The sequence below is a fragment of the Tamandua tetradactyla genome, chromosome 17 (genome assembly GCF_023851605.1).
Source record: "Tamandua tetradactyla isolate mTamTet1 chromosome 17, mTamTet1.pri, whole genome shotgun sequence".
NCBI lineage: Eukaryota > Metazoa > Chordata > Mammalia > Pilosa > Myrmecophagidae > Tamandua > Tamandua tetradactyla.
Genome location: NC_135343.1, coordinates 48,115,789 through 48,138,456, shown reverse-complemented (window position 1 = coordinate 48,138,456; position 22,668 = coordinate 48,115,789). Strand labels below are relative to the sequence as shown.

At 43.4% G+C, this 22,668-nt stretch overlaps 1 protein-coding gene across 7 annotated transcripts in view; it reads left to right on the top strand.

The window, feature by feature from the left end:
- SLC4A5 (solute carrier family 4 member 5) overlaps window positions 1-22,668 on the top strand; it is a 121,724-nt gene that overhangs the window by 73,058 nt on the left and 25,998 nt on the right. For all 7 annotated transcript variants that reach the window (XM_077134612.1, XM_077134616.1, XM_077134613.1 and 4 more), the window contains 9 exons: window positions 1,038-1,195; window positions 1,782-1,869; window positions 2,746-2,900; window positions 3,197-3,391; window positions 4,754-4,928; window positions 6,792-6,925; window positions 7,522-7,793; window positions 16,683-16,741; window positions 19,550-19,750. In XM_077134612.1, the coding sequence (XP_076990727.1) occupies window positions 1,038-1,195; window positions 1,782-1,869; window positions 2,746-2,900; window positions 3,197-3,391; window positions 4,754-4,928; window positions 6,792-6,925; window positions 7,522-7,793; window positions 16,683-16,741; window positions 19,550-19,750 (1,437 nt within the window). The remainder of the gene's footprint in view (window positions 1-1,037; window positions 1,196-1,781; window positions 1,870-2,745; window positions 2,901-3,196; window positions 3,392-4,753; window positions 4,929-6,791; window positions 6,926-7,521; window positions 7,794-16,682; window positions 16,742-19,549; window positions 19,751-22,668) is intronic.

The following is a 22,668-nucleotide window of genomic DNA, read 5'->3' as shown; positions in this document are numbered from 1 at the left end:
TCAAGGCATTGCCAGTTCTTGGTCCCTGGGATTAACCAACTTTGAATGTCCTCACCTAAAGAATGGGGTGGGTGGTTGGGGTACTATTACTTCTTTTAGTCCTTGGGAATGCTGGGAGTCTCTTTTGAAGTTAGGCTTCTACTCTGCAAGTAAAATCATTACCCTCCCCACTGCGTGGGACATGATGTTTAGGAATGTAATTCTCCCTTGCAACATTGGCCACGATTCCCAGGGATGAGCCTGGCCCTGGCACCATTGGATTGACAACACCTTCCTGATTAAAAGGGGGAAAAGAAATGTAGCAAAATAGGGTATCAGTAGCTAAAAGAGTTCAAGTAGAATCAAGCGGCTATTCTGGAGGCTATTCATGCAAGCTTCAGCTAGATATTGCTAATTGCCACTGTTTGCCATCCCCAACCAACATCATTTTGTTAACCCTGAAGAAAAACCAGGGTTGTATCTGAGATCCTACAAAAATTGCATGCATTAAGTTTACTTTTCAGAAACCTAAAATCTTTAGATGATTCCTAGGCCAGAAAAATCCTGAAACCCAGAGGTACCAGCCTCTCCAAGAACATCAGCTAGTTCCATCCCCCTACCTCATATTGCTGACACACATCTTCAGCATGAAAAAGTTAGAATGGGCATAACTCAAATATCCCTAAAGATTGAGAGAAGGATCAAAGGAGAAAGAGGAGTTATAACAGAGAAGTTAGGATTTAATGAATGAGTATGACTTCTGAATTATTATATTGATATTTCTTTTTATTCTCCAGTTTCTTGGAACAACTGGAAGGAAAAACCTGAAATTGTGGAACTGTAACACATACCAAACTTTGAAATCTGTTCTATAACTCCTTGTGAAAATATTTGAAATTTATTGCTTTTTTGAATATATGGTATATATCACAATAAAAGATCTTAAAAATATAAATAAGTAGTCCTCCAAAGCAGTCTGAACAAGAGTGAGGGTGTAAGGGATGAAAGCACAGGATGTGGAAGCATCCATGGGTGTCTTCTTTCTATTCACTGACCAGAGGAAAAACAAATTTATGAAGAAGATCCCCAAGGACTCAGAAGCATCCAACGTGCTGGTGGGCGAGGTGGACTTCCTAGATCAGCCATTCATTGCTTTCGTGCGTCTCATCCAGTCCGCCATGCTGGGAGGGGTGACCGAGGTGCCTGTCCCCACCAGGTGAGCAACCGCCAAAACTGTCCATCACGCCTGCCCTAGATTCAGCCAACTGTCTGGGCAGGCAGCAGGCAGTGCTTCTATAGACACCCCCTAAAACATAGAAGGGAAATTTGAGAATTTGCTGGAGAGGGAAATCTTCTGACTATAAAAGAGTTTAGGACTCATCTATAAAAGCAAATGGCCCCACCCTGGCTATCACCTCTTGCCCTCCATCTTTCTTGGGAGAATGCCCGCATGTTCCTTTCTCTGCATGTGTACTTAATAAATTTCTTGCTACTTGCTCTGAGAAAAAAAGAGTTTGGGAAAATTTATTAAAAGTAATCACAAAAGAAAAAAAATCAATAGCTAGGAGAGATGCCGTTGAGTAGACTTGGACAATGAGGCTGCTCAAGTGAGAGTGGAAGAGAAAACTGAACATAGGATTCAAAAGAGGGAAGGGACGAGTTTATGACCTGTTAAAAAGTTAAGAATGGATATTATTTAGTACCAGAGAGTTAATCCTTTCGCTCAACTTCTATTTTTCTTTCTCATCCTCCCCATCCTCCTTTATTTTGTTTTTCTCTTCCTTCATCTTCCTTTTTTGCAGATTTCTGTTCATACTGCTGGGACCTTCTGGGAGAGCAAAATCCTACAATGAAATTGGCCGTGCCATTGCAACTCTCATGGTAGATGATGTAAGTGGTAATGAGAAGCAGCTCCTGTGTACCAGGCCTTGTGCAAGGCACAGAACAGTACAAAAATCAGGCAATAGTCACTGTCCTTTAGGAGCACCCACCAAGTGGGAGAGACAGATCTATAATCATAAAACTAAGCTTGTGCTAGCTCTGCCCAGAGGGTCAGGAAAGGCTTCGCAGACAGGGGCATTAATGCTACGGGTGAGCCTGAGTTAATGGGGCACAGCACAAGCCTAGGAGGTGAGCATTCCAGACAAGTGGAACAGGGGCCAAGGCTGAGAGGTGGAACAGCCGGATGGAAGTGGTCCCTTGTCGGTTCCATGTAAGAGCTTCAAGGGCAGGAGGCAACATGAGTGAGGTGAGCCAGAGACTCTATCAAGCCTTGTTGGCAGAGCTGAGAGTTCACAGTCTGACCCCAGAGTAATGGGGAGCCAAGAGACCTTTAAACGTAAGCATGACCTGATCAGATCTGTAATTCAGAAAGAACACACAAGAGGCAGTACAGAACGATGCGAGCTGACCCTCCAAGGAGGAGTGGATGGGAAGTAATAAATTAGCTTGAAATATTTGAGCTTCTTGGACTGGATTCTGAAAAAGTCTTCTCAAGCTTGCTCTGTGGAAAACTGAAACCAGAAAGGTTAAGTGACCACCAGGGTCCCAGAGCTAGGCTGTGGGGACCTGGCCTTCAGACCCCAGAGGGCGGGATTCCCACGGCCTCTCCCAGCATGCCTGCCTTCCTGTGTGCTTCCTTTGGAAACAGAGAGCAAGTTGCTATTAGAAGCAACCGAGATTTCCTTTGATCCCTTGCAGGCAGTGGGTAAGGAAGGGACTTCGGAAAGGAAACTGACATTTCTCCTCTCTCTCCTGTTTTGTCAGCTCTTCAGTGACGTGGCCTATAAGGCCCGCAATCGGGACGATCTGATTGCAGGGATTGATGAATTTCTGGATGAGGTCATCGTCCTTCCCCCTGGAGAATGGGACCCAAATATCCGAATCGAACCCCCCAAGAAAGTGCCCTCTGCTGACAAAAGGTGTGTGTGTGAGGGGAGGAGTCAGCAAAGGGGTACAAAGGGAGCTTCAACACTGTTGGCATCATTTTATTTCTGTAAAAGAACCGGAAGCAAATGTGGCTAAATGGTAACATTCATAAGATCTGGGTGACCCAGGTGAGGGTGATGTTAGATCGTTTTCTCCATTTTCCATGCGTTTAAGATCTTGCAGAATTTCTGTCGGTGGGGTGAGGGGTGTTCTGAGGACAGTCCAGGAGGGGTGGGGCCCTCTCCAAGATTGGGATCCCAGACTTCCGGCGACTCCTTTCTCCTTCCAGGAAGTCAGTGTTCTCCCTGTCTGAGCTGGGCCAGATGAATGGCTCCGTGGGTGGCAGTGGCAGCAGCGGGGCTGCAGGAGGTGGTGGCGGAGGCCCCAGTGGGGGCGCAGGCGGGCCCAGCGGCAGGAGCAGTGCCGATGATGGAGAGATGCCAGCCGTGCATGAAGTCGGAGAAGAGCTCATCTGGACAGGAAGGTGCCCACCCAAAGCCTGACCATGACGTCTGCCCCTCACACTTGTTCTTATTGCCCTTTGGGAACCTTCTCTACCTGGGGCACCCACTTCTGGGCATGGGGTCTGACCTCTGCCCTATTTTCCTTCAAGCACCGTCAAAGCCCATCCTGTTTCCAACAAAAGCAGTTAGTTCAGGATAGGGAAACACAAGACCAGGGCTGGGAGTGGAGGACCCAGAGTTTTCTTTAGATACCCTTTGGTACCTTTGAAGTTTTTAAAAACCTTGTGTTGGGCGGGGTGACGGTGGCTCAGTGGCAGAATTCCGCCTGCCATGCCGGAGACCTGGGTTCAATACCCAGTGTCTGCCCATGCAAAAACAAACAAACAAACAAACAAACAAACAAAAAACCTTGTGTTACTTATTCAAATATGTATATTTTTTAAGAAGTGAAGGTTCTTCCAACTTGGGTTTCTTTGCCAGTTCATGGAGTAACTCAGATAGATCTAGATTTAGGAAAGGATGTGACCCTGCAAGGCTCTGTATCAGTCACACCTTTGAGAAGGGGAGTTGTGTTTTATATGCCCTCAACTGATTGCGTGGGCACTATGCCAGTGATTCTCAACTGGGGGTGATTCTGTCCCCTTAAGCAACATTTGGCAATGCCTGGACACATTTTTGTCACAACTGAGGGACCAAGATACTTCTGGTTCCAGTGAGTAGGGGCCAGGGATGTTGCTAAACATCTTACAATGCACAGGAGAGAGTCTCCAACAACAAAGAATTATCCAGTCCAAGATATCACAAATGCCAAGTATGAGGAACCCTGCTCTGTCCTAAGCACTGTTGGGCACAATGGGGAATAGCATACCCAATAGACACGACTGTCCCTAAACATAAAATTCACTACTCATTTGTTCCCGAGAGCATGGAAACCATTTATAAGGTTCAGGATCTGCCCTTAATGAATCTGTGTTATAATTGAGGATGTCTGTTCCCTAAAAGTGGACACACTTGTGTTTACCAAGCTCAGATGACCTGCAGATGATCAGGAGTGTGAAAAGCATTGCCATCTTTGGGCACCAGGATTGCAATTCCCCATGGAATGCTAGGTCTACCCAGGACACATTCCCTTCAAGCCTTCCCTCTCCCATCCAGACTGTGTATGGCTATCCTTCCCAGGGTAGATGGTGTCAACCATAAACTTTCAGTCTTTAATGAATTCATCCCTGGTCCTAAATGTTCTGGTGGAAAGGCCCTTGTCCCCATCCAACCCCTAGTCCAGTTGCCTTCCTTGACCCAGACTTGGCAGGCTCCTATAAATTGCTCTGCTCCCTATTCTATAGTCTGTGGTGAGAAATCAGCCCCTGGCCTGTCTCGAGCAGGTTCTTTGGTGGCCTGTGTCTGGATGTCAAGAGGAAGCTGCCGTGGTTCCCAAGTGACTTCTATGATGGCTTCCACATTCAGTCCATCTCTGCCATCCTATTCATCTACCTCGGCTGTATCACCAATGCGATCACCTTTGGCGGGCTTCTGGGGGATGCCACCGACAACTATCAGGTGAGCTGGGGAGGTGAGTGCAAACCTCAGTGGAATATGTTGCCACCAGGTGGCAGAGAGAAGCATCTTCCTGTAATCCCAACACCAAGGTTTGGTTTTCATCTACCATCCATACTCAAGCCATGACTTTTTATAATCCTTTAACCCTTCAAAATATAAGAATAATCTAACAATGAAAAAATTTGAAGCTAAATCACATTATTAAAAACCCAATTTAAGGATGATGCGAATAGGTCACACTTTTAAATCATTAATTATTTGGTACTTTATACCTATAGATACTTGAATGAACTTAATCAACACAAATAACTGAGTTGTTTATTGTGGGCTTCTCCACATGTGGTTTTTAACCAACCTTGAAATCTTAGTTTGGAGTTAAGGTGTTTTTACAAAGAGTGTAAACTGCTCCCATCACAATAACACAGGCAAAAACATCAACTCAGCAGAGACATTGGCCTCTATCCCAGGTGGGGGCCGTCCCTTTGAGGGTAAAGCCCTTGGTAAGCTCAGAGCACCAAGGCAAAGTCTCATCTGTGTCCTGCCCACATCTCTCTCCTGAGCTTCGGATCCAATATCCTGATGCCTCTGTGCAGGTCCCCATGGCTGCCCCTCAGAGATCCCCACTCATATACCCACATTGCACTGATCATCTTCCTTCCAAACCTCTCCCACCTCAGTGAGCGACACCATGGCTCACCCAGCTATCCTCATGTCCTGTTCACGAGGATGAAACTAGGCATCATCCTCGTGCTCCGACATGGCCCTCGTGACATGATCCCCACTTGCCTCACAAGCTGCCCCTCCTGGCATTCCCTTCGCAGCATTCCTGCCCCACTCACCTACCACCTTGCACTCTGTTTTCCACAAATCCCAATTCCCCATCAGTTATTCAATGCATGATCCCTTCAGCTCCGGCCTTTGTACACATTGTTCCCTCTTTCTGGAACACTCTTTTTCATTACTCCACCTACATTATCCTCCTGATCAATTTCCTACTCATTCTTTGGGTCTCAGCTTCCACATTTCTACTTCTATGAAGGGCCCCTGACCATCCCTTAACTTCTACTGTGTGCACCTATGGAACCCTGAACTTACCGCAACTCGTCACAGTCTTTGGCAGAGGTTCTCAGCTAGAGCAATTTTATCCCTGTCCCCAAAACACATTGGGCAATATCTAGAAACAGTTTGGGTTGTTATAACTGGGAGTGGGGGTGCTATTGTCATCTAGTGGTAGAGGCCAAGATGCTGCTAAACCTCCTAGAATGCACAGGACAGCCCCCACAACAAAGAATTACCTGACTTGAAACATCAATAGTGCCAAAATTAAGAAACCTTGCTCTATGGAAATTGGTTACTTGTCTATATCTCCCACTAGCCTGAGGGCGCATTATCTTGTTTACTGATGGATCTTCAATACCTAGCACAACAGAAGGCCCTTGATGGATTTTGAGTGAGGAACGAATGGTCTAACTCTAAGGCATAATAAGCACCTATTGGATGTTTGAATGAATGAATGATTGGATGGACGAATGGGATGAGAGTACAATAGACAAGGGCAAGCACATCCATTGGCAGCACTGTTTTCTAGGCCCTAGGGTGGCAAAAGGAAGTCACAAAGGACCGTTATCCGAATGAAACTGAGAGGGTGGCACTGATGATGGTGGGGGTTGGGGCTGCAGAGTGGGGAACTGGGAGAAGAATTTAAGGTGCAGAAGGCCCTTGAAAAGGGAAGACACAGGAACCTGAGAACAAAGAATGAGTCTTCTGGCCTTGGGCCCTTTGCAAGATAGCTGGCTTCTAGTCTGCACAGAGAGGCTCCTTCTCTCACCTCCACCAGAACCTCACAACTTCTCAAATCCCCAGGGAGTGATGGAGAGCTTCCTGGGCACTGCCATGGCCGGCTCTGTGTTCTGCTTCTTCTCGGGACAGCCTCTCATCATCCTCAGCAGCACGGGGCCCATCCTCATCTTTGAGAAGCTCCTTTTTGACTTCAGCAAGTAGGTGCCCGTTGTGCCCCCAGTTTCTGCCCTGACACTTGGGACTGTGCCCAGAGCAGTGTGCTGAGGCCCAAGCAGGGGAATAGCAAAAAGCCATCTTGAGCTATGGGAAGGATTGCCAGATGGACTCTCACCCCACCTACATGCTTTTAAGCATCTTAGTGCATGCTAGCACCACCATATAGGCTGGAACCTGGACAGGACAAAAGGAGAAAATTCAAACCACTCTGCTTGTGAGCAATTATGACCTAAAAGTTAGTATGATATAGTGGAAAGCCTTGGGCTGGAGGGCAGCAGACCATGTCAGACTCCTGGCTCCATTGGCGCATGTACAGCATAAGGGTTTGGATTAGACATTTTCTAAGACCCGCTCCACTCCATCATTCTAAACTTTTCTGTTTTTCATTCATTCTGGGTGTTTGTTACCAAATGTAAGCACTGAGGCATGTCCTTCCACCTCCCTCCCCTCAAGATCTTTTCCCAGAATTCTCAAAGATCAGAAAACTCCACTAGAAAATTCACTTGAGGTGGATAGGGGAGCTGAGTGTAGCCAGGAGCTTGAGTTGGAAGCCCCTCACCTTCCCTCTGCCTTCCAGAGGCAATGGCCTGGACTACATGGAGTTCCGCCTTTGGATTGGCCTCCACTCAGCCGTCCAGTGCCTCATCCTGGTGGCCACAGACGCCAGCTTCATCATCAAGTACATCACCCGCTTCACTGAAGAGGGCTTCTCCACCCTCATCAGCTTCATCTTCATCTACGATGCCATCAAGAAGATGATCGGTGCCTTCCAGTACTACCCCATCAACGTGGACTTCAAGCCTGATTACATCACCACCTACAAATGCGAGTGTGTTGCCCCTGACACAGGTGACCGGTAACCCCCGTCATGCCCTGGAGCCCCCACCCAGCCACCCGCAGCTCTTTACTTAAATACAAAAACGTGAGTCTGCTTGGGAAGGGCTGTCCAGTCAAGGGCTCGCTGTCCCAAGAAAGCAAATATAGGGCCTCGAACCCAATTTTTGGAAGGAAATCAAGAGAACATTAGCTTGGGTGGGCCACGGTGGCTTAGCAGGCAAGAATGCTTGCCTGCCATGCCAGAGGACCTGGGTTCGATTCCCGGTGCCTGCCCATGTAAAAAAAAAAAGAGAGAGAGAACATTAGCTCTAATCAGAGTCACAGCACTAATTATAATCAGGAGAGAGCAGGGACACACCCCAGGAAAAGAGTAAGGCATGCTTTGCCTCAGTGTGGGGGTGATGTGGAGGCTACTTTTGTCAGGAATGTTGCCCAGGGGTTCCTGCTTCAGGCCAGAGGTGGGCCTGACAGGGACTAAAGTCCCCCCCATCCCATGGGCCATGACACCAGGAATTCTGTCTGACACACCCCTGCCACTGTATTCACCCAGGTAAGACCACAGGGGTGAACATTCTGATGAATGGGAAGCTGTCCTGGGAGGGGCTGGACCAGAGTCAGGGGTCTAGTCACTATGTTATTCAAAGAACTGTTGAATAACCTTGGGTTATTCATCATCTTGGGGATATGAGAGGCATGGGGAGAACAGTCATGTCACAGAGGGGCCAGATTCACCCTTGCAGCTATAGCATGCAGAATAAGGACTAAGGGGCAGAAGCTCCAAGGAGTAGGATGCTAGCAGGAAGAACTTACAATGCTGGGAGATGTCACCATAGGAAGCAACAGCCTTGTTGGGTAGAGTTACCTGGACACTAGTTGCGTGCCCATCTGTCAGGGTGCTGTAAAAAGGATTCCCATATTGCGTAGGAGACTGAATCAACCAACTGGTCAACCTGATAGTACTCAGTGCCATTGCTTTGGAGTTCCTTCTGGCCAAAGACATGCCATCTGTAAAGTTAGGGCATAAGACAGAAACTTGCCACAGAGTCTGAACCCTTGGCCTCCCTCACAGTCATAATTGCACCCCCGAGAGCCTTTGTCAGGGAGTGGCCAGAGTACCCAGGATGCCTACAGAGCACAGCTGGAGATTCATCCGTACATCTCCAAGCACTGCAAGGCTAGACTCAGAGGGAGCAAACTGAGGTCTGAGACTGCTTAGGTCACACTTGACCTCAGTTTCCCTAGATGTAAAAGAGGGATTTCAGTGCTGGCTGGCCCTGCTGATCACAAAAGACTCTCGTGAGGTTTTTAAATCTATCCCTTGATTGGGTTGGAGGAAATACGTATACATTTAGTAGCTGAACCCATTCATACACCTTGACAATCAAAAATTTATCACAAGTCAATCAGAAACACTTGCTACACAATTATTGTATGCCCTACCTTGGGACTTGTGGAAAGTATAGGTGGCCTGCCCTCGAGGAGATTAAGTCTGGTTTTACCCCTCTCCCTCTGTTATGCACTAACTGTGTGAAGAAGTCTAAACAATTTTTTTCTCATAATTTATTTTCTATCATAAATTTTGAGTTATTCCATTTTAAAACCTAGTAATTCGTGAAACTATCCTTTGTCCTGAGCCGGGACACATTGCTGTCCCATGCCATCAGAGAATTTACTACCTGTCAACCCTTTTCATTCCTTACCCAGAACAAATGTCACATCTGTAGGTGGAATCACATCAGGATACTCCCATCTGCTACTTTCACCCTCTACACTATGGATTCATTACACTAAACACCAATGTTCCCACAACTTTAGAAGCACAGGTCCCTGATCTCTTTTAGAAACAGTACAACTTCTGGAGTTAGATGTGGGGCTGTGGTTATCTGTTCACAGGAGAACCCAAAGCCCAAGGGCACCCTAGGAACAGGGGAAGTAGGATTATATAACATGGGACTTGAGGGGCATAAATAAGGAAGACCACCTGCCTCCAAATAGCTTCCCCTCTGGCCTTGCCCAGGTCCCTGCTAGGACTCATTCATTTAGGGTTCATGGGTACTCCTGGACCAGCACCATCTGGGAACTTATTAGAAATGCAAAATCTAAATCAGAAACCCTGAAGAGCTTGTTAAAGCTCTGATACATGCTCAACTTTGCAAACCACTGTTCTATTGAACTATTAATTACTAATTCTGAGCAGCTGTTAACCACTAACCCTAGTATGATTCTATTTTCAATTGCCTCACAGAGAGTAAAGGAACTAGAACCAGGAAAAGTTATTAGGAAAATACGGAAAGAAAAGTTCTAGACATTTACGAGACTGGGGAGGGGACAAGTTAACGAAGCGGGTTTCTTTTCCAGTCCATGGGCCATCTGCAAACTCATTGTTCCATATTCCTAGTTTTAGTGCAAAATCTTGTCTGACCCTGGCACACTGTCACTCTTTTGTTACTCTTCATCATAAAAGCTTATTTGGGATACTGTCTTTTTGAACTTAACTTTGTTCCAATGTAACTGGCTTGTATTCTATTTATCATTGCTGCACACCGAATTGGCTGCTTTCAATCCCAAGTGAGTATCACTTTGTGAACACTAGAATTTGAAAATATTTGATATCCAGACCCTTTCTGGAATTTTCCTTGTTCTATTTCTTTCATCTTCATCTCAGAGTGACTTTCAGATAAACCATACAAAATTCTTGATATAAAAGTATTGATAGCCCAAGCAGAAGACATCAAAGGAATGTCTGGTTCTGAAAAAACTAGTTAGTAGAATAGTGTCTGAACTTCCGAGGCTCAAGGATTAACTGGGAGTTCTCTAACCTTGAGTAAGTAGTGCTGAGTCAAACTTCTTGCCCAACTTCTCAGTCTCAATTAATTGTTAATCATGACCTTTTGGTTAGTGGAGTGAGGAAAGGCAACAGATGTCCCTGATTTTCTAATAAGTAAAGCTTTCTTCAGAATAATTGTAACAAACCTCTGGGTTTGTAGAGCTTCTAAGAATGTTCTGCCTTGGGTCAAGCCTGAACTCCTTGGCCACCCACAGCCCCAGCTGTCCTGGTACTTAGCAACATAGAGGGAGCCTGTGGTTGCATCCTTGTGGACTCCTGTTGGAGACTGGGGGAAGCCTCAAGAACCACTTCTTCCCTTTGGGTTTCTAACTGCCTGAAGACAACCAGCAGGAGCCAAATGGAGCTCACAGTGCATTTCAGACTGTCTCGCAGAACAAGGTGGTCCTTCTCCGCCTCCCTACACCAGCTGCATTGAAATTGTTATGTCTTGGGAGGGAGAGGCAAGGAGCACCTGGTCCTTCCCCTCCACTTACGCAGCACAGGAGCAAGAGAGAGGGCTAATGGCAGCCCTCCAAGGGCTTGGCCTTATGAATGATGAGCTCTTCCCTCTGAGGGGGAAGCAAGTAAGGCTAAACCAAGAGTAAAAGGGTGGAGTAGGAGACTGCACAGAAGACAAAGGAGGCAATTAGGGCTCCTCTCAACATACACCATCTGCCAAGTATGACCTGTGTGAAAGTGGGCAATGGGCAAGTTACTTAAACTCTCTGTGCCTCAGTTACCTCATCTGCTAAATGGGAAACTGTGGGGATTTGGGGGCTGTATTGGTTTGTTAAGCTGCTGTTGCAATATACAAGAAATGGATCAGCTTTTATAAAGGGGATTTATTCATTTGCAAGTTTACAGTTCTAAGGCTAAGAAAATGTCCAAATTAAAGCACTAAAAGAGGTTACCTTTTGACAAAATTCAGCATCCTTTCATGATAAAAACACTTTTCAAAGAGTAGGCATTAGGGTGGGCCATGGTGGCTCAGTGGCAGAGTGCTCCTCTGCCATGCCAGAGACCCGGGTTCAATTCCTGGTGCCTACCCATGCAAAAAGAAAAAAAAGGTAGGAATCAAAGGAAACTTCCACTGCATGATAAATGACATATATGAAAAACCCACAGCTAACATATTCATTGGTGAGAGACTGAAAGCTTCCACTCTAAGATCAGTAACAAGACAAGGATGCCTGCTGTCACCACTGTTATTCAACATTGTGCTAGAAGTTCAAGCTAGAGCAATTAGGAAACAAAAAGAAATAAAAGGCATCCAAACTGGAAAGGAGGAAGTACAACTATTGCTATTTGCAGATGACATGATCCTATATTTTAAAAATCTAGAAAAAATGACAGCAAAGCCACTTGAGCTAATAAACAAATTCAGCAATGTGATGGGATTCAAGATCAACAAGCAAAAATGCATGGTGTTTCAGTGTAATTCAGTAGCCTTAATTCTTGAAGATGATTGTATAACTATATAGCTTTTATGATGTGACCATGTGATTGTGAAAACCTTGTGACATACACTCCTTTTATCCAGTGGACAGATGAGTAAGAAGAAAAAAAAAGACAAAAATAAATAGGGGGATGGAGGTATGGTATTTTTATCACTTATAGAGTAAATTAAAATGTTCAAAAATCAATTGTGATGAATGCACAACTATATAATAATACTGTGAACCACTGATTGAATACTTTGGATGATTATGCAGTAGGTGAATACATCTCAATAAAACCACATTTTAAAAAATCAATGGTGAATCATTAAGTTGATATCTCTTTTAGTCTCCAGTATTTTAGAGCAGCTAGAAGTAAAAATCTAAAACTGTGAAATTGTAACCCTTGTCAAAGTCTGAAATATGTTCTACAACTAATTGCAGGGCTGTGCTTTGAAATTTATAGCTTTTTTTGTATATATGTTATTTTTCACAAAAAAAAGAAGGGAAAAAAAGTCGATTGTAATGATAAAAAAAATTTTAAGCCCTCTAGCCACCTATATTCTGGAGCAGCTAGAAGGAAAAATATGAGAGGATCATATGGTAGCCTATGACAAACTCTGGGCTCTGTCCTGTAACTACTTGTTGAAGAGTACTTTGAAAACTATTGCTTTTTTGTTTCTTTGCTTTGTATGTATGTTATAGTATACAGTAAAAAAAAAAATTAAAATCAAACAAACAAACAAATCAATGGTGTTTCATACGCTAGAAATGAGCTATAGAGGAGGTAACCAAGAAAAACTTTCATCTACAATAGCAACTAAAAGAATCAAATATTAGGAATAAACTTAACTAAGGATGTAAAGGACTTGTGCACAGAAAACTATAAAACATTGCTAAAAGAAATCAAAGAAGTCCTGAATAAATGGAAAGACCTTCCCGTATTCATGGATTGGAAAGCTAATTGTTGTTAAAATGTCAATTCTACCCAAAGCAATTTCAGATTCAATGCAATCCACATGCAATTTCCACCAGCCTTCTTTCCAGAAAAGAAAAAGCCAATCATCAAGTTTATATGGAAAAATAAGGGACACCAAATAGCCAAAGCCTTCTTGAAACAGAAGAATGAAGTTGAAGGACTCACATTTCCCCATCTTAAAATTCAATATAAAGCCACAGTAATCAAACCATGTTTTGGACGTATAAACCCTGGAATTGAATTAAGAGTTTAGAAATCATCCCTCACATATATGGCCAACTGATTTTTGACAAGAGTTTCAAGTCCACTCAATTGGGAAAGAATGAAGGTGGACCCTTACCTCACACCATATAAAAAAGCAACTCAAAATGGATCAAAGACCTAAACATAGAAACAGAACTATAAAACTCCTTAAAAAAATAAAGGGAAGCTTCTTCAGGACCTTGTGTTAGACAATGGTTTTTTAAACTTTAACCCAAATCTTGAGCAAAAACAACAAAAAAAACACATCGATAAATGGAATCTCATCAAAATTAAAAACTTTTGCACAATATCTGGATACAAACTTAAGGAACAGGCACCTCAAAGTCTAATTACAGCAGTAACACATTAAATATCAAAATATCCAGTTTTCAACAAAAGATCAGAAAACATACAAAAAATGAGGAAGTGATGGCCTAGGCAAGGAGAAAATTGAAGCATTAAAAACCATCAAAGAGGAGGACTACACCTGGGACATACTCTTTAAAAATAGTCCTAAATATTCTCAAAGAGCTAAAGGAAAATATGGAAATGAACCAAAGGATATCAGGAAAACAACAGATGAACACAAAGGGAATATTGAATGAAAGATGAAAAAGAACCACAGAGAGCTGCACATCACAGTAACAGAAATTAAAAGTTCCCTGGAGGAGTTTAACAGCAGATAAACTGGCAGAAGAAAGACTAAGTGAACTTGAAGATAAGATGATTGAAATCATCTAGTCTGAGGAGCAGAGGGCAGAATGAAGAAAAGTGAACAGAGTCTGAGGAATCTGTGAGACAACATCAAGCATACCAACAAATGCATTGTTGGAGTCCCAGAAGGAGAAGGAGAGATAGGGACAGAGAGACTATTCAAAGAAATAAAGGCTAAAATCTTCCCAGATTTAATGAGAAACATGAATATATACATCCAAGATGCTCAACAAACTCTAGACAGGATAAACCCAAATAGACCCATTCCAAGGCATATTTTAATCAAACTATCAAATATAAAGATAAAAATGGAATTCTGAAAACCACAAGAGAGAAGAAACAACACATCACAAACAGGGGAGCCTCAATACATACCAATTTCTTATTGGAAACCATGGAGACAAAAAGGGGTTGGGATGACATATTCAAAGTGCTGAAAGCAAAAATCTGCCAAGCAAGAACTCTATATCTCACAATATGGTCTTCAAAAATGAGGGAGAAATGAGGTCATTCCCAGATAAAGAAAAGCAGAGGGAGTTCATCACCACTAGACTGGCCCTACAAGAGATGCTAGAGAATTCTACATGTTGAAAGAAAAGGACAGTAGATAATAGATTGAAGTCACATGAAGAAATAAGGACCTTTGGTAAGGGCAATGACAAAAGAAACTTTTAATGCCAATACTATTGTGTTTTTGGTTTTTAACTACTTTTTACTTCCTACAGGATCTAAAAGGCAAATGCATAAAATGTAATGATAAACCAGTGGTTTGGGGACTCATAATGCAATTTATAACAAGAACTCCATGAAGGTGGAGGACAGAGGTGAATAGGAACATAATTTGTGTATACGATTGAAGTTAAGTTGGTATCTAAGCGAATGGGAATGATAAAGATTTAGAATGTAAAATTTAAGGCCCAAGGTAACTACAAACAAAGTATCAGAGAATATGCAAATTCATAGAGACAGAAATCAGAGTACAGGTTACCAGGGGGCAAGGGGAATGGAAGTTAATGCATAATGGGTATAGGGTTTCTCTTTGGAGAGCTGGGAAAGTTTTAATAATGTAAGGTGGCGAGCGTCCTGCATCATTATGAATGTGATTAATCGCAGTAAATGGTACCACTTCGGAGTGGTAAACTTTATGCTGTATATAAGTTATCACAATTAGGAAAAAAAAAAGAGCAACTAAACAGACAATGACAATTAAATGCAATATGTGATCCTGGATGGGATCCATCAAGGGAGGAGAATAGGGACATATGGGGACATAGGAAAAAATTGAAATATAGGCTGTAAACTTTATATGAATATTAAATTTTTTAAACTTGATAACTACAGTTATTTAAGGAGATTACATAAGTGAATATCCTAGTTTTAGTAAATGTACATGGCAGTATTAAGTGTTCAAGGAGCATGATATATACAACCCACACCCAGGTGTTCAGAAAATGAATTAATACTTAGATAAATGGATAGACTGAGGGATAAATAGAATGATACAGCAAAGGTGGTAAGATTTAAAAAACTGGTGGATGTGTGTATCTTGTAGGGGGGTGAGATATACTGAAGTTCTCTGTATAGAGTTTGTATTATTTTTGTAACTGTCCTGCAAGTTTGAAAGTATTTCAAAGTAAAAATTTTAAAAGGGAAAAAAAAAGAGGTTACCTTTAGTCGAGAAAGGTTGATGCCATGCAGAACACCCACCTCCGTCAGCTGGGAAGGCACGTGGCTGGCATCTGCTGATCCTTGTTCCTGGTTCTGTTGCTTTTAGCTTCTGATACCAGTGGTTTCCTCTCTAAGTGTCTGCAGGCCCTCACTTAGCTCCTCTGGGACACCACTCTGGGTTCTAGCTTCCTTAGTATCTCTTGGGAAGTCACATGGTGTTGTCTGCTGGGCCCTGAATCTCCAAGCATCTGGGTCTCATGTTGGCTCTGTTGGTTCTGCCCTCCAAGCATCTGCATTGGCTCTGAGCTTTCTCCAAAATGTTTCCTCTTTTAAAGGACTCCAGTAAATTAATCAAGACCCACCCTGAGTGGATGGAGTCACATCTCCATGTAATCAAAAGGTCACACCCACAACTGGGCACATCACACCTTTGTGGAAATAATCTCATCAAAAGGTCACACCCACAACTAGCGATGCCATCTGCACGGAGATAATCTAATCAAAAGGGTTTCCTGCCTGCAATATTGAATCAGGATTAAAGGGCATGGCTTTTCTGGTGTACACAACACTTTCATAAAGGGACAGGGACTCAACAAGACAATGTGTGTAATATTCTGCATAGCACAGTGCAAACATTTGAAAATGTTTTTAAGGATAACAAGATGGAAATGGGTCCAGGGGCTGATAGGGATTCACCAGGTACATTATTGATGCACTAGTCTCAGCACTTTACCTTAACACTGGATTCTTATTTCAGTTTTCACACTAGACCTTCAGAGGCAGGTGGGAGCTGGCCTCGCCTAGCCCCCTGGTCCATCAGAGCTGTGGCCTGGTCCCCTTCCCCTCCCCAGCCCCCATTGGCACTTTCGGCTACTGGAGGGTGGCAGAGGGGGGGTAGGGAGGAGGGGTTGCTGTGAAGAGCTGCTTCCACAATAAAAGCCAGGCTTTGACTCTAAGGAACTGGAGGGAGATGGGGAAGGGTAGGGATGCAATGGTGGGCATAACCACTTACCATGTCTTCTGCTCATCCACAGTGAATGCAACCATGTTCAATACTTCAGTCCCGCTGTCTCCAGATACCAACACATCTCTGGTGAGTCCATTTCTCTCATGTAAGACATTCAAATGCTTCTGTTTGAGGAGGGAGTGAGGAAAGAGTTGTGGCCACCCAGCCTTGCAGAGGTCCCATGCAGAGCAGCTCTCAACCCAGCTGCATGACAGGTCACCTGTGAAGTTTTGTGAGAGCATACCTTCATTTTAGGTCTGTGCTCTAAAAATCCCATTTTAACAAAAAGCCTTATTCCATTAAATTCATGTGCATAAATACATGGTATATACCCATATATATATGAATGGGAGGTAGAGGGGGAGGAAGGTAAATAGGACTGCCTAAACAATGCTGTAAAGAAAGCTTCCATTCATCTTTCTATCTTTTTCATTCCCTTTCTACCAAGGACTCACAATTCCCACTCATGAGCTCCACTCCCCCAGCCCCATAAAGTTAGTTCATGCCCTTCCCCTTGCTGTACCTGATCTGTCCTTTGCACATATTAGCCCCTCGAGTCCTGAGGATCCCCAGATCTGGTCTGCATATCCCAGCAATGGGTGAGTGGTGGCCTTCAGGAGATGACGCCCCAGCCCAATTGGTCCTAATGGTAGTAATCTCAAAATTAGGTGAAAGGTACCATCTGGCAGGCCTAGAGGGAGACTTTTGCAATTTTAATGCCCCTGAAGTTGCTCTTAAATGACCCCTACATGGACAATTGTCTGCCTTGCCTATGCAACTTAATCTAAGGTTTTTCGAACATCTGGTTTTGAGGGGGAAAGAGCAGAATCAGTCAAATCTGATTACCTCTTACTCACAATGTGCTGAGTGTGCTGTGAGGGTTAAAATGAAGTAAATAGCAGGCGGGGCCCTGCTCTCAAACCCAATTTAAAACTTGTGGAGATGAGACTGAAGAACTGTTGGGCAGTATAAGGAGAGTGTGCCAAGCATCAAATATGGCCATTAAGTACTTCTATCCTTGGAGGCAGAAGAGACTCCTGTAAGCTGGAGCTGCCAGGAAAGCATCACAGAGAAGGTAGAATGTGATCTGGTCTTCAAGGTTAAGGAGAAGTCAGTTCAGTAGAGAGACACACATTCCAGGCTGAGGGAACAGAGCAGACAAAAAAAGGGGGGGGGGGGCAGAAAAGAAAAAGGACAAAACCTGTTCAGAAGACAGCGAGTGAGCTAGTCTGCCGAGATGGGGTGGGGATAGGGGATCAAACAGGGACAAGAGATGAGATAGGAAGATGTTGGGCCAAATGGTTTGGGCTGTAGAGGAATGCCACTTTTCTACAGTGTCATTAAAAGGGGCACTTTTAAATGCTTCAGTGATTGAAGGGTGCAGCTGGCATTCTGTAGATGGGGGCCAGGAATGCAAGACATTCCTATGCAGGGCAGGTGCATACCACAAAGAATGATTTCTCACCTCCTTACTTGTCCTGTCAGTTATCTATTGCTGCATAACAAACCATCCCAAAACCTAGTGAGTTAAGGCAGCAGCAATTATAATTCTCATGTTTCTGTGGTTTGGCTGGCTGTTCTGGGGCTGGTCTGACCTGGGCTCACTCTGTGGCTGTATTCGTTTGGCGGATCTGCTGAGAACTGGGCTCAGATGGAGCAGCTGGGATGCTAGGCCTCTCTCTCCACTTGGATTTTTCCTTCTGGGCTTATCCTCAGCCGGGTAGTCTGGAGTTCCAAGAAGCTGAGAGCAAAAGCTGCGAGGCCTCTGGAGACCTATTCTCCAGAACTTGCTCAAAGTTAGTTCCTCCTCATTCTATTTATCTAAGAAGATTAAGGACCAGCCTGAGCCCAAAGGTGGAGAAATAGATTCTCCTTTTGATGGGAAGGCCACCACTGTCATACTGGAAAGAGATGTGAACCTGGGAAGGCATGATCTACTGGGGGCTGTTATTATAAAAATCCCCCACACCTCTCTCTTCCTAATTTATTCATTATCACAAGTTATAATCATCTGTACACTTTGTGCAGCTATTCCTGAATATTTACACATCAGTTTTAAAAATATTATCCAGTAGTAGAATTATCTCTTACCATTCAGGAGCCCTAGGCATTCTGCACCCTTTCACTCCACCCCACCGTCGCCGGAAAAAAAGAGTTGTGAACAAAATTCCCTATGATATACATATCACATATCTGCCTCTGTGTGTATTTCTGTAGAGATATAAAAACATATGTAGGGAGATATTTTAAAATATACATATATATTAAATGTTATTATAAGTTGCTTTCCTTTTACTCCTCCTTTTATAACTTAGGAACATGTATACAATATAAATATATGTATTATGTGTCTGTGCATGTGTATGTGTGTGTCTATATAGTTTGTTTTGTATGCCCTGGATTTGAGGCATCTGGAAGGCCAGAAAGAAGTGACTGAAGGGATCCAAGAGATTCCTGACAAGGGTGTGAGCACCAGAGCGGACAGAGGGGAAGGAAAGGAAAGACTCAATGTGAGACCCTCTGAGAAGGAGGGGCCTATAGGAGTGTGGGCGACTCACCATGATGGGAGCCAGGGCTGCAAAGGGAGAGGGCGTCTCACTCTGAGCTTTTCCTTTTTGTGAATGAAACAGTGCCTCTTAGAACATGATGAAGAAACACACTTCAGCTCTTAATCTTCCCAGAGAGCCACCTTCTTATCATTCCATGAACAGCCTGTCCCCAAGATCCTATTTAAATTGCTGAGGGCACTGCTGTGGGACAGGAGGGCTGGGGCATCTCAGAGAGTAGTGAGGGGTGTGGACTATCTGCGAACTGCAGGCGGGGAGGCAGGGCTTAGACACAGCCAAATCCCTCAGGAAGGCCCTGACCCCTTGTCTCCTGTGCTTGGTCTCCAAGTTCAACCCCCCTAACCTCACAGCGCTGGACTGGTCCCTGCTGAGCAAGAAGGAGTGTTTGAGCTATGGTGGCCGCCTGCTCGGGAATTCCTGTCAGTTCATCCCAGACCTCGCACTTATGTCCTTCATCCTTTTCTTCGGGACATACTCCATGACCCTGACCCTGAAGAAGTTCAAATTCAGCCGCTATTTCCCTACCAAGGTAAGTTCACCCCACAGTTAGGAGGGGAACTACAGACAGGCCAGAAGGAAAGCACCCTCTGAGTTTCCCCAAGGAAATTCTGGCCCACTGGATGGGATGACACCATGTCAACACGAGCCCACTGAGGTTTTTCAATTTCCTGTGGTTGCAAAAAAGAGCTATTTTGGTTTGCTAAAGCTGCCAGAATGCAATATTCCAGAAATGGGTTGGCTTTTTCAACAGGGATTTATTAGTTTACAAATTTACTATTCTAAGGCCATGAAAATGTCCAAATTGATGCATCATGAAGAAGACATTTTTTCTGAGGAAAGGCTGCTGGGCATCCAGGGTTGCTCTGCCACATGGGAAGGCACTTGGCAATGCCTGCTTGTCCTTCTCTCCTGTGTTCTGGTTTCAATGGCTCTCTCAGCTCCTGTGGCCCTTTTTGCTTCTCTGGGCATTTCTGTCTCAAGCTCTCTCTCAAATGTCTTTTATCCTCTCATAAAGGACTCCAGTAAAGGATTAAGACCCACTTTGAATGGGCTGGGTCACATCTCAATTGAAACAATCTAATCAAAAGCTCCCAAGTACAATAGGTCTGCACCCACAAGAATGGATTAAAAGAACATGGTCTTTTCTGGGGTACATAACAGCTCCAAGCCAGCACAAGAGCCAATCACAGAGTAGTAGAAATTTACAATACATGTGACCACAAAAGCTTGTATATAAGAAAGAAAAAGGCAGACAACCCAATAGAAAATGTGCAAGAGATTGAAATAGTCACTTCCAAAAGTAAAGTCAAATGGCCATACCTAGCATGATGGAGATTGAGCAATATATACAAAAGTTAATGAAAAGAACTCCTAGTCACATGTTTGAAACACCAGGAATCTCTCAACATGGCCCAGAAAAACTCCACAAACAAGATCATCGCTACACATTAAAGGTGCAGTTGCACCAAATTCACAGCGAATCAGTTGAAAATTCTCATTGGCACTTTCAACCAAAAACCTTACCCGGGTTATGCTACCAAACAAAAACTTGCTTTAGAAATTAATGCCAAAGAGTCTAGAATCCAGATTTGGTTTCAGAATTGGAGGGCTAGACACTCGTCTTGGAGACCAGGACCTGAGCAAGCCTTAGAATCAAGCCAAGCCCTCAGGCAAGATCCCCCTGCAGAGATTCAAGTTAGAGTAGCCAGATGGTGCCTTACCTTCTATACCTCTTCCCAATTATGCACCCGTCAGGGCATTCAAGAAAAATCCTAACCCTGGGATTGATTCCAGAGAACAGCTTGCTGAAGAAATTGGGGTTACAGAGTCAAGAGTCCAATTTGGTTTCAAAACTGAAGATCTAGATTCCATGTCCAGAGAAAAACAGAACCTGGTGAGATCTTAGAACAAATGCAAGACAAGGCACAAAATCTCTGAGAAGAGAGAGTTTAAGGCATACAAGCTACACAAAATATCACCAACCTCACTAGCAACTGTTTTATTTCCCTGGAGCCAGAATGAGGGAGCATAGAAACTAATTCAGTGTATATGATATCATCATCCTGAGCCCTAAATCTTTCTCACTTTTCCTATGAGACTGCAAGTTGAGCATTCTGGAAATGGTAAGCAAAACTCAGGAGGCAGATTCAGGTCCAAGAGGCACTCCACAGCACTACTCACCCAGCCTATATCTAGAGGTCAGCAAAGTTTGAGGACAGTGAAAATAAGACTAATACATATCATTTTTAATCATCACATTAATAATTGATTCAGGCATAAATCATCAGTGGATGTAATACTCTTAAAAGGAATGTGTTCTGAAGAACAAATTATGTATTGTCTCAAAGAATCTACCCATAGATTACTTATTAATTACAAAAAGAAAACTGGTAAATTCGTGTTGGAGAAACCTGACAGGCTCCACCTTAACCGAGTTCTTGAAATTTGCTTTATCAACACTGACAAGGACTGACATGAGGTGCCTCCTGATATGAAGCATCTAAGAAAGACACAACATCCCTTCTGTGGTGCCAAAAGTGTGCATGCTTAATTTAATCACAAGGAAACACCAGACAGGCAAAACTGAGTGACATTCTACAAAGTAACAGACCTGTACTTTTCAACAATGGATTGAATAATTGCAATAAAGATGGAGAGATAGCATGCTCACTCAGAAGTCTCCTGAAGAGTTACCTTGTATATGTAGAATGTGCTACCATTTATGTGGGGAATAGATACATATTCAGAGACCCGTTAATGCCTACAATTTCTCTCCAAAGATGGTCAAGAAACTATTAGTTATCTCTTTTTTATATAAATGTGATTTTATTGAGATATATTCACACACCATACAATGCATCCAGTTTTATTCCAGAGAATACAGTCAATGGTTCACATAGTTGTGCATTCATCACCACGATCATTTTTAGAACATTAGCATTACTCCAGAAAAAGAAATAAAAAGAAAACCCCAAACATCCCATCCCCCTTACCCCTCCCTCTTACTGACCACTAGTATTGCACTGTAATCAATTTTAAGACTTACAACAGAGGTAACCAAGACAGTGTTAGTTAACAGAACAAAACAGCCAGAAGTAGATCTATACAAACATGGGCAACTGACTTTTTTTTCTCAGTAGAGTTATGCAGTCATTATCAAAGATCATGGCTTCTGGTTCTGGCTATTCTAAAATATTAGACACAAAAAAGAAATATCTATATAATGAGACAGTAGTCACAGTCATTTGTTAAATCCTAATTTCTCAGTTATACCTCCTCCATCTCACACTAGATGCTTCCTGGAAAGAGAGGTGGAAAATTGATGATAGAACTATTTTTTCACTTTAATCTTTTTTATACCGTTTGTGGTAGTACCAAATGTACAACTCAAAATTTCCCATTTTAATCACTTTCAAGTGTACAATTCAGTGGCATTAATTCTATTCA